Here is a 16,782-nt window from a genome sequence, read left to right as displayed (position 1 = left end):
GAAAATAATGGCAGAGACAATAACTGATCATTTACTTTAGTCTGCAGAATTAATATACTACATATTTTTGCATGTTACAGTATATGCAAGGCTTTGTGTAAAGCACTCTGAAATATTTTGTGCGACTCTTGAGGGAGTGTGTGCCGGTAAATATTTGGTAATCTGTGACTTGTAGCATGGTTTTAACTTATTCATCTAAAAATGGGTAAAGAAGGATACATGGCAGTTATGTAACTTGCCAATGTCACTCAAATAGTGGCAGAGGCAGGACTAGAACTCGGAGCTTCTGACCCTCAGGACTCTATTCCAGTACATCTGGTTGCATTTTTACATATAACACCATAGAGGAGGTCCGTTTTTCTGCTTTTCTAGGAAGAAAAGAAGGGAAATTTCTGATGGCTCTCTGAAGCCTTCATGATTTAGAAGGGGTCTAGTACTCTGAGAATAAACAGTGAATAATTTAAAAAAATTATTCAGAGTAACAAATATGCTTCCTTAAGATTCCTTCTTTAGGATGAATACAGATATCATGTCTGCACCCCACCTGTGTGGACAATTTTCAGGAAGTTTCCGAAAAGGTGTACTTGCTCCCCCAAGGATTCACAGTGGGAACACATCGCTGAATTGGTCTCATTTGTCTGCTCAGTGTTATGGTGGCTGCATCCCTTTCTACTGTCTATTTCTAGGTCGGGATATTCTGTCTTGGTTTATAAAGTCTTTGAGAGTGGAAATTTATGAGCTGTGCACACTTCTTTTTCTGAATCCAGCAGTTCATTAAGTTCACTCTGATAAAGATGGTTATGAAAAGTCTGCAGGAAGGAAGTTTTGAATAAGAAAAGCAGAGTTTCCGAACATCAGACTTAGGTTTATATTACAGGCTGAATAAGGACCTTCATTACACATAGACTTAAAATAATATGAATGCACTAATAAAAACAATCATAGCCAGGGTTTACAGAATGCTCACCCCCTGCCCACTACGGTCCTGTGTGGTTGACCTACATTACCTTATTCAATGTTACTATTACTGATGCAATATTACTGTCACTGCCATTTAACAGGAGATGCCTGGATCGTCCCAATATTAAGTAGTTTGCATGCACTCACAGAGCTGTTGTAAGTGGCTTATTACTGGCCCACCTGAAAGAGTGGCGTTGAGTCGACTTTAAACCCATCGGATCCAGGCTGATTCACTAAGAGAATAGCTTCGGGGTCATCCGCTGCCAGCTGGGCATTAAACAGGACATTTCCAAAACTGGTGGCTTGTGTTTCTGGCTGAGCTTTGTCCTTTAAACAATAAAGAAAATGAGGGGTGCTGTAGATAACGCCAACTTTTGCAAGTACAGACTGGTTTCTTTAGGTTTGTGCAAGCACAGATTACCAGAAAATGTCACCATTTCATTTGAAAAGATATTTTGTTTTAAAATACCAGATAAAAACATTCAACTTTGATCATCTACCTAGTTCACTGCTTGGGTCAAAGCGCTTACCACAATTTTAAATCTATATAAGAGTGAAGGAGAGTCAGCTAAGCAGCCGTATTCTGCATTCGTGGGACTGTATTTGGGAACATAGCCGTCAGCTCCAGTGCACAGGAACACCTTCTCAATGCTGCAGTAAAAGGAGTCCCCCAGATTCTGGACGGGATCTACCATGACACGCCCATAAATGATGTCACCTGAAACAGACATGCAGAAATGTCATTTCTGTTATGCGTAAGGCGCACCGATGTGACACTGCAAACCACTGGTGACAATGATGCCCTTAGGGAGCACTTCCTTCTTTTCCTAATCTGCCATCAAACGTTGGAAGACCTTCAGGATGTCACCCACTCCCAGGCCTCAGATGAGACCACTCTTGGGACTGACCACAAGTGACTGCAGATTTACTGACCCTCACATGCTCAGTCAGTAGAGGGAATAACCTCAAGGCTTGGCCTGTAATTTCATATTCATAATTCCACTGTGGTCTAAAGTCTGCTTTATATAAATAAATTACTTGGCAGGATGCAGAGTACATAAAAGAGAAAATACTGATAAAAAGCTGAGTTGGCTTTATTTGAAAGAGTTTGCGGAAATTCCCTTGTATTCAATCATCTATTTCACAGCTATNTGGCAGGATGCAGAGTACATAAAAGAGAAAATACTGATATTTTCAAATAAAGCTGAGTTGGCTTTATTTGAAAGAGTTTGCGGAAATTCCCTTGTATTCAATCATCTATTTCACAGCTATTACTGAACTCCCACCACGTGTGTGAGGCATTCTGCTGGGTGCCAGGAACATGCCACTGAGCAGGACAGATATAACCCTCGCCCGTGAGGCATTTACAGTCTCGAGTAGCTTCAGTATTTGAGTCTATGCGCCTTGAAAGAGGATTCAAGAAAAAAACCCTAGATTTGTTCCAAAAGTCACGTAGGTAAGGGAAATAGAGATTAATTTCCCCAGAAGACAAACATCCAGTAACATATCTCCAATTTCAGTGGTCCTAGCTGTCCCCGCCAAAGTGGTAAAGACCCAGTAATATTCTCAGAAGCACAACCAGAGGTTATAATTTCCCCCTCACACATGAGCCCAGGAAAGCGAAGCACAACAGTTGCGGGGGCAAGCCGAGCCGATGTCTCCCCGTGGAGCGCACACCTTCTGCAAAGGTGACGTCGCTCTCTTGCCCAAATCCCGCGGAGCCGTCCGACAACCAGAGACTCTTCCTGGAGAGGAGGTACATCTGGGTGTTCAGGCTGAACTCAGCTGCCACCGGGTCGCTGACCTAAAACCAAGGGGAAAAGCCCTTTTACCGGTTGTCAAGTGCTCGGGTGGTGAGCAAATACATTACTCACAGACACACACGTGCCGTACGCAGACGTGCAGACAACGAAGGACTGCACTGCAACTTTCACATCCGGACCAACTAGTGTAGGAAATCGGAACACTGGCTTTGTCCTTCGTGAGAAACAAATATTTTGACTGGGACTAAATAATGTTACATGAGTTCCTTCCACTGGTTTCACAGGGTATGTACGGGACTTGTTCATATCACGCTCAGTGCAAGGCCAACACTTAGTATACGTCTTTGGACAAAAAGTGCCATCATATTTCTTTTACTATATACTGGCAATTAGGTACTTTGACGTGGCATGAACCACAGGTATTTATTTTAAGAACAAGGCAAAGACGTGCAGAAGAACTCTAGGGAAAAATCCTCAAGTCTCCAAGGTAGCGAACTCCAGGAGGAGACAAGATCATGTAAGAAAAAAAAAATAACCCTTGAGTACTCTTAAACACTGGATTTTATATCCTGAACCAATGGCAGATAAAGGGCAGTTCTTTTCTCTTCTTCTCTTGCTTCCCTCCTGTCTGACTTCCTTTCTTCTCAGCATGCGAGAATTAAAGTCATGGTGTGAATTTCTTTTTTTTTACTGATACAAGTAAGCCAGGACCTTCATAAAGTGGGATTTGAGAAGTCATGGGAAAATAAGTGCAAGAGACACACCTGTTGGAACCGTATGTCGAGGTCAAAGGTGACAGGCTCTCGGGGGTTGCAGGTGACTGGCAGGCGGTACTCTTGATTCGATGGAGTGGTGCAAGGCAGCAGTTTCACTGTGTAAGTCCCTGAATAGTCACGTACCTTTAAGGAGAAGGGAGGACATTCATGTTTTTCATTTAAGTATCACATTCATGTTTTTCATTTAAGTATCTGAGGTGTCATCCAAGGCAGCAGAAAAGGAAAATTAAGTAAGAGCCTGAGTCACTTACTGCAAAGTCAGACACAAAGCTCCATTGCTGCACTGGCTGGTTATAGGTCGGTTCACTCCTTATGAGGCGCAGGGAGAAGGTCAGGCCTGGATGATCAGCGGACATGATCATTGAGCTCGTGAAGGACGCTAGACAAGTGCCAATAAGAATAATGGTAAAGCGGTTTTAAGAATGCGTAACAGCTTAGGGTTTTCAAAGCACCTGATCATACATTGCTTGCTTTTATTCTTAATACTAAGGCTTCAAAGCCCCAGTGTTGGTGTAACTACCCTCATTTTCCCCCGCCTAGAGAATGTGGGCTGAGACTGATTATGGTGACTCTCCCAAGATCACACAGCTAGGATGTATGCCTTTTAATTCTTAATTCGGTGCCTTTTCCGCTCTATGATTGTGCAGAAATGCTCAAACGGTTCGGGGCTACTTTCCAGGGAAGGCACAGTAGTGCCGTAAAAGCTGCTGTGAATACATTTATTGTGCACCGAAGCTATAAGCTGAGCTTTAGTCTCTTAGCAGCCACGCAGCCGGGCAAATGCAATTTATAAACGGAATCTAATTTTAATTAGATTGCCTGCAATTGTGTCTAAACACAGATTCAGTGTATTAGAAAGGCTGACTTGTGGAAGGGACCTGTGAAGACCAAGAAATCCTTATTTTCCAGAACGGTCAATTATAATAAAACAAAATGATTCTTTTTGGGTCGGTAGTTCTTATAGCTCAGCCTCATAAAAATACAATGAACCCTCTTTCTCTTCTGATTTTTGGCCTGTTCTCTCCTTTGTTTGGAGCTCAAGCCCAGAGAAAGGAAGGCCAGAGAAGACCGCGAGTGAACTTTGTTCCCCGTCCAATCTGACAATAATTGGCAAACGGGCAAAATATGCAAAACAAATTTAGTGATATGGAGAGTCAAATAAAAAAATATTTCTAATGAAATGTCCTTTATATTTAAAAGAAAGCCTGGACATTGGACTTTGGTGACTGCTTCCTTATTGGTATTCAAAGCACAGTGTGTCAATTAGTAAAATGGCACAGCCAATCTTTATTAAAGATAATTAGTTAACATGTCTGAAATGTAAGTATCATAGTGAAGTGGCACTTCTGGCTCTATTATTAAGGTTTCTTACAATATCTTGTGAACAGAGAAGTGCTTGCCGAACAAACGACTTAACATTCAACTTTTTATGCAACAGAATTGAGGTAGAGATGGGGACTGGGATTGCTATGCTCTTTAAGGAAAACTCCACTTAAAATGAACTCAGTAGTTTTCCTTTAGATTTACTTTCATCGTTCTGTATTTGCTCTAGAAGTGTATGTCGATAACGATGATTTTGTAGCTTCTGAGACGTAGCTGTACAATTATCAAGCCCTTCTGTGGTAAGTCACATTGACAAGTCACTTGAAATTAAGGGTTTCGAAGCTCATCTGGTAGTGTGGGGTATGGAGAATATCCAGGTCCCGTGGTACAGGGAGTGGCTCCTAGTGGACAACAGGGCTTACCGGGGTGGGACAGCACGAACAAGCCATGGAACTGAGCCTCCGTCTTGAAGTTCACCACCAAGCGCCCCTCTTCCCCGATGCGCATGCTCGTTGGGTAGAGAGAACCTACATGGGGATAATGCACAAGAGGGGAAATTTTTGTGACCAGGGACTCCTTACATGCAGGACTTCTTCCAAATTTGAATTCGATCAGTCTCATCTTTAAGCATTCTAGCCAAAGGCTGTAATCAGAAGAATTCTGAGTGATAAGAGAAGCAGAAGTGTTGTGTTTGTTCTGTTTTCTACCAAGAAAAGGTGTCAAGAAGGGAGGCAAAATAGAATCAGGTAACATGAGTGAGGTCAACATGAAATACACAGATTGATTACAATAGACCAAGATCGCCCCCCCGAAAAGCATTAGTCTACATAAATGATGCTGTAAATTAAGAGACACAGTAAAACTGTCAAGTTTTGAAGATTTGGACATGGAAGTGGGTTTGTGTTCTCCAGAATGATTCCAAATTTTACAGACTTAATAAAAACTCTGGAGGTTTTCCAAAACTTTTAGCAACTTGACCAAAGTTGGTCCAGAGATAAGAAGGAACCATGAGATCCTTATGTAGAACTTGAGAACCACAACATGGATCCACATTAAAGTTTCCTTAAATATACATTTTCTAAGGCAAGACATGTAACTAAAACATTGAAATATAAAATAATCTGGGATGATCACTCCAGGTGATCATGTTACCTTTCACATAGCTTGAAGGCAATCTTAATCTGTTAAAGATAGCAAATTTGGTGCACTGTCAATAGTACTTCCCCCTGGCTCTTAAAGAGTAGGGCAGGCATGATGCTCAGATAGGCATGGAAGCAAAACAGTATAGCATGTGCCTGAAAAGAAACAAGTACTCATTCTACGGATAGCTAAATCAGCTTTATGCTTGTGGACTTCCAATTATAATTCTGATACGGAGACTGAAACAGAGTTTGGCAGAAGCTCACGGGCTCAGCAATTAGTTGTACTTACCACCACTGTTCCAAGACGTTCAGCTAAAATATTGCAGAATAATAGAATTTCAAAATAAAAAGAATACTAGAAGTCTAGTCTACCTTTGAGAACAGACTGAGTGCCACAAAGGTTAAGCAGTATGTTCAAGAGCACACAGCTAGTTAGCTGTGGAAGCCAGAACTAGAATCCAGGATCTATCTAATTTTCAGAAACAAAAAGCGTAATTTTTTTCTCTTGGGTTCATTTCTTATTTTCAGTTGGAACTTCCTCTATACGTTTTCTAGAATCTAGGAAATACATAGACTGTGTGGTGTAACGCATAAATGATGAATCACCTATAATCGACTGTAAGGGTTAAATACCCATGAAATGCATACGATATATTTAACAGTCACATGTTATGCAAAATTTGACACACTGATATGATTTTGTTAGTTTTTCCATGACAAAATAATCTTAAAATACTGAATATAAAAATAAAATCTATTGAAATTTGCTTCTATTATTTTTAGCTACGGTAAAAAAAGAAAAATCCTAAGTAATTCAAATAGGTAAGAAAACTAGTTTTCCAAATTATTAACCCACCTTGGAGTTCGGCTTCTGGTGGGCTGCCGATTCCATCATTCCACAAGATGGCAGTATCATACACAAAAGTCAGGCGGAGCTCCGACTTCAAGTCAAAATGTTGCCAGCCTCCCACCCCAACCGGGGAATGGAACACGTAGGAAACATACAGAGGCACTCGAAGGGTCACATAGGACTGCACTAGATTTAAGACCTAAAACAATGAAATTCTGTCAACATGATTCAGTGTTAAGTAGAGGAGCCTAACTTTGTATAAGCCACTTTCTCCTTTCACTCAACTAGAGATTTTGAGTGACCATCGAGGAAAGGAAGTGACAGCATTTATACTATTGCCCCCGACTTAATTTTGGAGCAATTAACTAGTTGTTACCATTACCTTCCTTTGCAAAAAAGGATATGCGGCAGAAACCTTGAAAGTAAATTGCATTATTTTAGCATATTATACCCACACGGTCCTTTTCATTTCCTAACAGCTTTATTAAGATATAATTCAGTATATATACCATATAATTCAGTGATTAAAGTGGACAAATCAACGGTATTTAATGTATTCAGGGAAAGTGCAACTTTCACCACAATCAATTTTAGGACACTTTCATCACCTCCAAAGGGAGATTCAAATCATTAGAAGTCACGTCTTCCTTCCTTCCTTCCTCCTCCCAGTCCCTGGTAGCCACTAGCCTATTTTCTGTCTCTGCATATTTGCCAGTTCTGGACATTCCATGACATGGAGTCATACAGTATGTCGTCTTTTGTGACAGGCTTCTTTCACTTATGTTTTCAAGGTGCATCCATGTTGCTGCACATCTCAATACTTTTATTTCTGAATAGCATCCCTTTGCACGCATACACAACACATAATTATCTGTTCATCAGTTGATGGATATTTGGGTTATTTCCTGTTTTGAGCTATTATGAGTAACAGTGCTATAAGGTACTTTTGAGTTATTACATAAAGGAAGATAGAAGGAAAGATCTAGAAGCAAACATGTTGAGTAATGACATGTAATACTTAATATGCCACAAAATTAATTAGTTGACACGAAGTGATTTGCTTTGAATTTTTTACTTTCCTTCTTCAGGTATTTTGTAGGAGAGTTAGTAGTGGAGGATAAACTAGTTTTTATTTATTGAGCCCCCAGGTTCACAATAAAAGCTATTTAATATTTTTACTCCCCCCCATAATTATATTTATATGTGAGTATGGATGGTTGGCTGGCTGGCTGGATGGCTGGCTGGATGGGTGGATGGGCGGATGGGTGGGTAGATGGACGGATGGATAGATGGATGGGTAGGTGGGTAGATGGACGGATGGATAGATGATACATATTCATTTTCCTTCTTATTCTTCCCTTCTCTTACCCATCTGAGACAGCCCAGCAGAATTTCTTTTGTGTCTTCAGGTGACAATACTTCCCCAAATATATACTTGCTGCCTGTTATTAGCCACTTAGTAGCAGTAGTAGTAGAAATTTATATCAGTGCTACCTTTTCTAGAAAACTTGCATTTTATACTTTCCCTTTAATTATGGAATTTAAAGTATCATTTGGTTTTGTTGAAGAAACTTCAAACATCTGTAAGGACATGTGAACTCCTTCGTCGTGTCACAGTTGTTTTAAGAGCAGTGTACCAGATTTAACATCTACTTCTTTTAGTATAAACAAATCCCTTAAAAAGCCCTGTGATGCAGGCTGAAAGAAAATTAAGTGCTCATTAAGATGATGTTCAGAAGTTAGATTGACAGCATTGCATTCTTCAGTTTTACAAGAATGAACAGGTAGGCAACCTGAATGAGTGACATTGTTCCATTGGCAGCAGTTACTCTAGACAGAAGTTCCAAGCAGACAAAGAAGGTCTGACCAAGGTGAACAAGAAAATGCAATAAGGTGCTGTCCAGAAATGGTCAAACTCTAGGTTGCCACAAGAATCAAATGAAAGAAAATAAAAATTAGGGAGCTTTGTGCCAAGTAACTCATAGGAAGTGAATATTAGTAGTTCTCTCCAAAATAGCACACTCAGTAACACTTGATAGATAGAGTATAATGTTGGCGAAAATTAACACCACCTAGAAAGTTTAATTGGAAACTCATTCCTAAAGCCTAATTTTTAAAAGGTGATGGTTTATTAAAATCACAGGTTGAAATACTAATCTTAATTTCCTGTGACGTATACATTGACTTGATCACTCTTCTTTGTACTGGAGTGTTAAAATTCCACTACGATCAAGTACTTGAGGTTGCATTTCTGTAGCTTATTTATCCTCCAAGAACAATGTTATCAGTTGGTGTTTAGCTGACAAATCAAGAGTGAGGATTCTAACCTGGCAAGACCGATAGCTAGGCTCCTGAAAAGTGGAATGAACTGAGGGCTTTCATGCGTAAAAGATGTTGTTTTCAAAAGAAAAGTCACCGCCAAAAATATCCAACAGTTTTAAAAACTTGGTTTACCTTTAATAACTATTTCACAACACAAGTGCTTTTTATTGCCCACCAAAACAATTTAAATTTTTATTTACAAAGCACTGTTTTGTCACACAAAAAAGTGGAGCGGTATCATTTTTTTAATTTCTATTTTTCTTTTCCTGCTATTTATCTGCTTTTATATTCTAGAAACCATTAAAAATGATTTTAGCATTGAAGATCATTAGAAAAGTCTGCATTTCTTTTTCTTGGCAAGTAAAATTCTTAACTTTTATAGGAACGAGGACTGACTCTTACAACTCTGCTCTGTTGGGAGTGTTAAGCTCTGTGACTGGGTGACTGGGGCACTCACCAGGTGCCTGGGATGGTCCCTGGCACAGAGCAGGTGTTCAGTTCATATTTCTTTAATGAATGAATGTGCAGAGAACAAGGTGAGAAAAGGAGAAATAGTCTTAACAGCAGTTAAAGCTAGCTGTAGTCAAACTGTATAAAACGTAATAAAATTTCATTTGTTAGGAATAGAGAACTATCTTGGATATTTCAGATGATTCCTTCAGTTTGGCAACTCTTTCTCATAAGTTAAATAATCTGAAGGTGGGAGGTTAGGGAAGGTACAGAATCGTTCTCAGAGAGTGTTAGAAACAGCTTTTCAATCACGAAGAGAAATGCAGGGACTTGCCAATGTTTTGTAGAGAGAGGTAGCTTTAGCTACTAAGAACGCACAAGAAAAAAAAAAGTCAGTTCATGTTGTTCCTGGGGGAAGCAATTACCAGTGAGCAAAATTTGTTTGTACAGTGATCATCTTGATCTAAGGTGCCGAGTCTAGAAAAGGACGAGAAGAGAGACAGTCACATCTATTCGATACTTGGCTGGGGCAGTGCGTACTAGGCAGAGGACAGACTGGGGGCAGCCCTGGCTTGTCCAACGGAGTGGGCAACACAACCGCAAAGCTGCTATGAACACACTTAGCACGTATTGATGGTTTACCTCTACTTTTCCCCATCTTCCCATCCTAAATTCGGAAATGTGAAAGTCTGCAAAACTTACGAAAGCCTAAAGCAGCATCTATTCACCAAGCATTTAGTTTGCTTTCCTTCAGGTGTGGCCTCGTGAAAGACGTTTTCATTTCCACCTGAGCTGCTGGTACTCAGCTGAGGCTACGGACCGCAGTCGCTAAGGCAGAGACTGGCATCATTTTATCAGCACGGGTTTGATGGAATGTGGCAGACGTGTTCATGACCCCTGTTGGGCAGCATTACTGTCCCGAGAGCAGACAGACAAGTTCATTTGCCTTTCGTGCAGTTGTATGTGTGACCACATCCATTCCTCACATTCACCCAAATGACATTTAATTCACTCAAATAAATGTCCAGGTAAGAATCACGATGTGTGAAGAGCACCAGCTTACGAGCGAATTGAATTTGAGCACATTAATTGAATTCTCTTTGCTTCAGCCTCATCTCTAAAAAGGGGGGAAAATTCGTAGTTATTTCAGAATGTTGTGAGGACAGCATTTGTGGAAATATGTAAATTATTTGGAAGAATGGTGGGCAAACAGTACACATTAAATAACTGTTAGCTATTACTACTGTAATCATTATTCTTATTGTTAGTGCAATTATTAGGTATTTTCTCTTCTTCTCTAGAACCCAAAACTAATGGGGAGTATTAGGGACATATCTGAAAGAATTATTTCTTCCACTTGAATTTATTTTTTCTTCCTCCTCGCCTATATTTAAGTAACGTGTGTGCTGGGGGGAGGTGGTCATTTAGAAGAATAGCAACAGCTAGGGGAGAAGTAAAAGTTTAAGCCCAAGGAGCCACGTAGGGGAAAAGGAGATGCCCATCTCTGAGCTCCACTCTAAGCACGAGTAACACGTCTTATTGGACTGTATTAATGTTGAGTTTACACTGAGGCTTTTGAAATTTTCTAACAAGCTCCTGAAATGTCAATGATTTACACTGAATCTGGTCATCTTTATTGTAAGGTGATCATCGAGGTGATGCTATTAAATTTATTTTCAACAATGTGAAAGTAAAAAATTCCTTTCAGAAGAAACTCACATCACAATCGGGCCAGCTTAAGAAGGTAACACAAACTCGTTAAGAACCAGAAGGGATAATTCTTGTATTCCTAGTATTATGTAACAGAAGGCTTTCAGGTGAATCTTAACTGAAAACCCTGCAGTTGCTCGTTTTCACCTGATGGAGCAAAACCGCTGCCATCTCAGCCACGGAAGCAGCCCGGTGACTTTCCCGGAAGGCAAAGTACTGAAGCCAAACAATTAAATAGAGGACCAGTGATCTAAAAAAATACACACGCAGCAAAGTGTAGTCAGTTTAGCTGAGCATTTTATGTAAGATTTGGTCAGAGAGATGCACACAGTAGAGAGACAGGATTTGTATTCAAAATGCCCTTGAGACATTGGGGAAGGGGGCAGATGTAATAGGATAGGGCCTCCAAGGGCAAGTGCAGGGTTTTCAATAGACAAGGCTGTCTGGCCTACAGATATAAAAGATCAACAGAGAAGATGGAAAATATTCCTGAGGGCGAAAACAGACTAGAGACTAGATGAGAGCCACAGGAAAGCCCCATGGTACAAAGTGAATGTTAACAAAGTACTAGAACCAGAATGCTTGGGTGGCTCAGTTGGTTAAGCGTCTGCCTTTGGCTCAGGTTATGATCCCAGGGTCCTGGAGTCAAGTCCCACGTCAGGCTCCTTGCTCGGCGGGGACACTCCTTCTCCCCCTGCCTGCTGCTCCCCTGCTTGTGTTCTCTCTCTCTCTCTGACAAATAAATGAATTAAAAAAAACCTCAAAAAACAAAGAACTAGAACTAAAATGTAATCCTATTCACTATATCCAATTTTGTTTATGCCAATAGACCCTGTGACTGATCCAAGATCCTGAGAGAAGAGCAACCGGAAAGAAAACAGGAATGACTTAAAAATGGATTGAAGGGGTATGTGGGTAGCTTAGTCAGTTAAGTGTCCAACTCTTGATTTTGCCTCAGGTCATGATCTCAGGGGTGTGAGATTGAGCCCCACATCTGCTCCTGGCTGGACGTGGAGCCTGCTTAGGATTCTCTCTTTCCCTCTCCCTCTGCATCCTCCCCCCTACTCCCACTGCTCATGCTCTTTGTCTCTCTAAAAAAATAAATAAATAAAAAATACAAATACAAATACAGATGGACTGAAGATAAGCTCTGTGAGTAACAGCTAAAGGAACAGAGATATCTGACCTATAAAGAGAAAGGCTGAGGTAGATTTGTTAATATAAGTCTTTATATTTATTCTGGGGCAGGACTTTTTTCTTTCGTATTTTTTTTCTGGTGGCAAAGATACACTTGGAATGAGGGACCTGAAGAGGTAACACTTCCAAGGGCTTAAGTAACTTGCCCAAGGACACAAAGCTAGAAAACATCAGAGACAAACTCAGGTCTGCATTTTGCTGGATTCTTTTTTTTTTTTTTAAGATTTTTTTTTAATTTATTTATTTGACAGAGACAGAGATAGCCAGCGAGAGAGGGAACACAAGCAGTGGGAGTGGGAGAGGAAGAAGCAGGCTCACAGCAGAGGAGCCTGATGTGGGGCTCGATCCCATAACGCCGGGATCACGCCCTGAGCCGAAGGCAGACGCTTGTTATGCTGTGCCACCCAGGCGCCCCGCATTTGCTGGATTCTAACACCCAAGCCCTTTCCACCATTCCACAGTCCCCTTATAGCTGTTTGGGGATTTTTACTAATCCATGCAAATTTCTGAGTATTTTGCTGCTTTTAGAGGAGACAGAGATAACGTCTTATTTCCTTGGTCCAATAGTCCCCGGACAGCACGAATGGCTGCCCATTCCGCATCAGCATCAGCTGAATGTGTCAGGTTTCACAGCTCTGCTGTGGGGTTAAACTGACTCACTTATTATCCCCTTTCTTATGCTACTACTTGTTTTATACTTAAACACCACAGAGATACAGAACGGATGAAATCGGCCTCACCTGGTTAAATCTTGAAAGACCTGATACATCCTGGGTACCATTCAACACTTTAATGTGTAAGCCGACTTATATGAACTCATTACATTTCTCAACTACACCCAACATATTTTAAATTCTCTATCATAACTGCTAATGGTGACCTTGCTTCCTTATCATTTTGACAACAACTTTGTTGATGATGATAGGGGTGGGGATTTTGTGTGTGTGTTGTATATTTTATGTGTAAATGTCTCTATAGTATGTAGAGGAGTTCGCAACCGTAGAGGAGAAGTAACAATAAGCTTTTAATGAAAATACTTTTAACTACGTTAGTGATGGGGAAATGAAGCAGACTGGGAGGGAAGGGGAAGAAACTAGGGAGGAGAAAAGGGGATAAAAAGAGAGAAAGATAGAAGGTGGAAGAAGAAGAAAAGGAGGGAGAAAAATTGGGCTGACCCTAAGGCTTGTAAATCCTCACTTTAGATGGTTTATGACACATCATAGACATCTGTACATATTCACAATAAATAATAATATATACTTTGAAGAGAAATTAGTATTTGGACTTTTAGAATATCAGAGTAGATTTGGAGTTTATGACAACAATTATATAGTGATCTTTTGATACAAAGATGTTATGGGCCCATCACTAAAAAAAATGTGTTAAACTTGTGACACCCTGTTCCAGAAATAGACATGAATTTTCACACCACTCATGTCAGTTCCCTCCCGGGCCTAATGACTTTCCCCACAAAGATGGAAGACTGGAGTTGGTATTAGTACACATCTGGATACCTGAACAAAACCAACAAAACCAACTGGTTTTCATACCTGTCCATCTGTCCCGATGGTGCCTCCACAGTCAGTGAGAAGTTCTGACATGTCATAGTAGCTAACAAACTCCCACAAACAGGCCTCCAGGTTCAGGTTTCTATAGAAGCGTAAGGTACTGGAGCCTCTGATAGATGAACTGTACTGGTAGGGATGCGTCTCTCCAATTACTTCTGGATTTTTTGTAGCATCAGTTAAGAAACCATGGTGAGTCTTCACTTCAGTGTAATCCAGAAGGTTGGAGCACTGGTGGTTTCCAACTCTTGAGCCATCAGGACTGAGGGTGAGCTCAAAGTTGGAAAGCTCTTTAGTGGAAATCACAGGGAGCATGCCTGCAAGGAATTGTAATCATGTTGCCATTTCACCAGCAAAAGATTTAGAACACTTATTATTCTTTATCCTCGAGAAGACAGGTGTTATAAAATAGTGATAGTAACTATCAATGTGGTGTCCCAGGGGTCCCCTGGTATTTTTCAGGAGAACTGTGACATTAAAACTATTTTCATAACAAATCTAAGACATTATTTGACTTTTCCACCATTATTTTCATTATTTTCTCAGTACAGTGGAGTTTTTCTGAGTCATCATATATTGCCATAGATTGAATGCAGAATTAGATAAAAGAATTCAGCTGTCTTTTATGAAGCCAGATATTAAAGGTATTTTCAAAAATGTAAAAAAAATATTTTTTTGATGTATAAGTTACAGCCATTTTTCTTAAAAGTCTGTTTTTCGTGTGAATATGTAATGGATTGGTTATTTTTAAATGAACGAAAAAAATAAGTGTTTAATAATTCCTCAGTTTTAATTTTAAATCCAGTCAATATTTATAGATATAACTCATAAAAACAATAGGTCTTTGAGATCCTAAATAATTTGTAAGGATGTCCTGAGACCAAAACATTTGAAAACAACCACTATACAGTATAAGCTATGGTTTGGCAAACTTCTTGCATAAAAGGTCAAACAGTAAATATCTTAGGACTTACGGGCCATAAGGTCTACGTCTCAACTGCTCGATGCTGCCATGTTAGACTGAAAGCTGCCACAGATGATATGCAGAAGAATTCACATAACTGTGCAATAAGACTTTATCATGCACAATGGATTGTAATTTTGTATGATTTTCATGTTCCACGAAATATTCTTTTTTTTCCCCCAAACATTTAGAAACATAAAAACCATTTTTCAGCTTGCAGGATCATATGAAAGCAGGCAAGGAAGCTGGATTTGGCCCAGCGGCCAGAGTTTGTTGAGCCCTAATATGAGCAATGCCGCAAAAAGGAGCACAAGAGACGTGTTCTCCTGGAACCTTTCCCTCCTCTTGCTCTCAGATTCTCTCAGAGCAAAACTCTGGCCACCCCAAAGAACTGGTCAGCTTCTACCATGCTCTGGCGGAGCTGTGGCTATTGACCATGTCAGAAGGCAAAGTCAGCTCTAGGAGTAGCATGAGGGACCAATCTTCCTTTTAGGAACTGTTACAGGCTTGATTTTCCCTGATGGGTCCCCCCTCGGCCCTTTGGATGTCTGAGTCACACCTCCAACATGAGCCTAGAAATGGGCTGGCCATACATGGGACCCACATTATGCTGTAAAGAAGTGCAGATTTCTATCCACCCACCTCCCACCAACACAAATTTGGGTTTGCAGTAAGCAGAAAAAACAGAATTATGTCTTTTTTTCTGAGAAAGATAAATTCTACCCATCGTTCCTACTACTGCCTTGTGTTTCTTCTCGCTTAGCTACTTAAAATATAACTAACTACCAAGTAATAAAATTAATATTAACAATTTAGGTATAAAGTCAATTGAGGAGAACAGAACTTGAAGATGTTTTCTGCATTTGGGGAAATGCTCACAGTGTGGATAAAGTTATCAAAGTTATCGACTCACGAATTCTGGCCATGCTTTCCTATCTGGAGAAAATGAACACAATTTATAAATTGGATTTATAAAATCCCAGCTTAGAAATAGCAAATACATGTTAAAGGTGCTCAATGAGATACTGAAATCCTTTACTGGAAGTCCAAGTTCAAGAGTTTTAAAGACACAGCCGTACCATTTCGTAAAAACTACCACATTGACCAAAGTTTTGTTCCATCATGTTTGGACAATGTATTAAAATTATTTCATTTTAAAGAATGCTTAAATTGTCAGACTTTAAAAAACAGGATAGAAAGAAAGCAGAATCACTTGAAAGAAACAGAAAGACTTGTAGGTGACATTGCAAAATGAACGTTTTATGGTCTCCTTGGAGATTTTGGGTATTCAGTGGAATAAACCAGGTAATGAGGAGCTCAAACCACTCCCATGGATTTGCTTACCCAAGCCACCTACCATCTATGTGGGGCATCGTGACCGTGAGCTTGATAAGGTTTGTGTAGTCTGGGTCCTCGGGGCCCGTGTAGCGCAGCTTAGCTGAGAACGGTTCTGCTCCCACTGTCCCCGGCACCCGGGGCTGACACAGACCTCAGGGAAAAATGAACATAGTTATGCTAAAAGAACATACTATACTAGACAGCACCTAAAGAATATTTTTAAGCTAGGCACTATAATTTTTTTAAAGAATAAAGTTAAAACTGCTCTGTGGACTAAGGCATTGCTAAGAGCAACTATAAAAAAGCCAAAGACCCTGGTGAGAAGTAACCGCAGCAGTTTACTAGCTACTTCTTTAGATTTCAGGTAGTTTACGAAGTTTGAGAAAAAATAGTTATTGTTCAATGTACTTTATTTATTTATT

General features: G+C 40.1%; 1 protein-coding gene across 1 annotated transcript in view; it reads right to left on the bottom strand.

Moving 5' to 3' along the window:
* Positions 1-16,782, bottom strand: part of FREM2 (FRAS1 related extracellular matrix 2) — a 164,861-nt gene that overhangs the window by 6,030 nt on the left and 142,049 nt on the right. The window contains exons 17-25 of the mRNA XM_034665086.1: positions 16,380-16,511; positions 14,044-14,375; positions 6,821-7,013; positions 5,245-5,349; positions 3,751-3,878; positions 3,488-3,622; positions 2,638-2,764; positions 1,491-1,678; positions 1,141-1,287 (exon numbers count right to left, since the gene is read on the bottom strand). Of these exons, the coding sequence (XP_034520977.1) occupies positions 1,141-1,287; positions 1,491-1,678; positions 2,638-2,764; positions 3,488-3,622; positions 3,751-3,878; positions 5,245-5,349; positions 6,821-7,013; positions 14,044-14,375; positions 16,380-16,511 (1,487 nt within the window). The remainder of the gene's footprint in view (positions 1-1,140; positions 1,288-1,490; positions 1,679-2,637; positions 2,765-3,487; positions 3,623-3,750; positions 3,879-5,244; positions 5,350-6,820; positions 7,014-14,043; positions 14,376-16,379; positions 16,512-16,782) is intronic.

The sequence above is a fragment of the Ailuropoda melanoleuca genome, chromosome 7 (assembly GCF_002007445.2).
Source record: "Ailuropoda melanoleuca isolate Jingjing chromosome 7, ASM200744v2, whole genome shotgun sequence".
Taxonomy (NCBI): domain Eukaryota; kingdom Metazoa; phylum Chordata; class Mammalia; order Carnivora; family Ursidae; genus Ailuropoda; species Ailuropoda melanoleuca.
The sequence above is the reverse complement of the archived record's forward strand: the minus strand, read 5'-3'. Positions and strand labels throughout refer to the sequence as shown.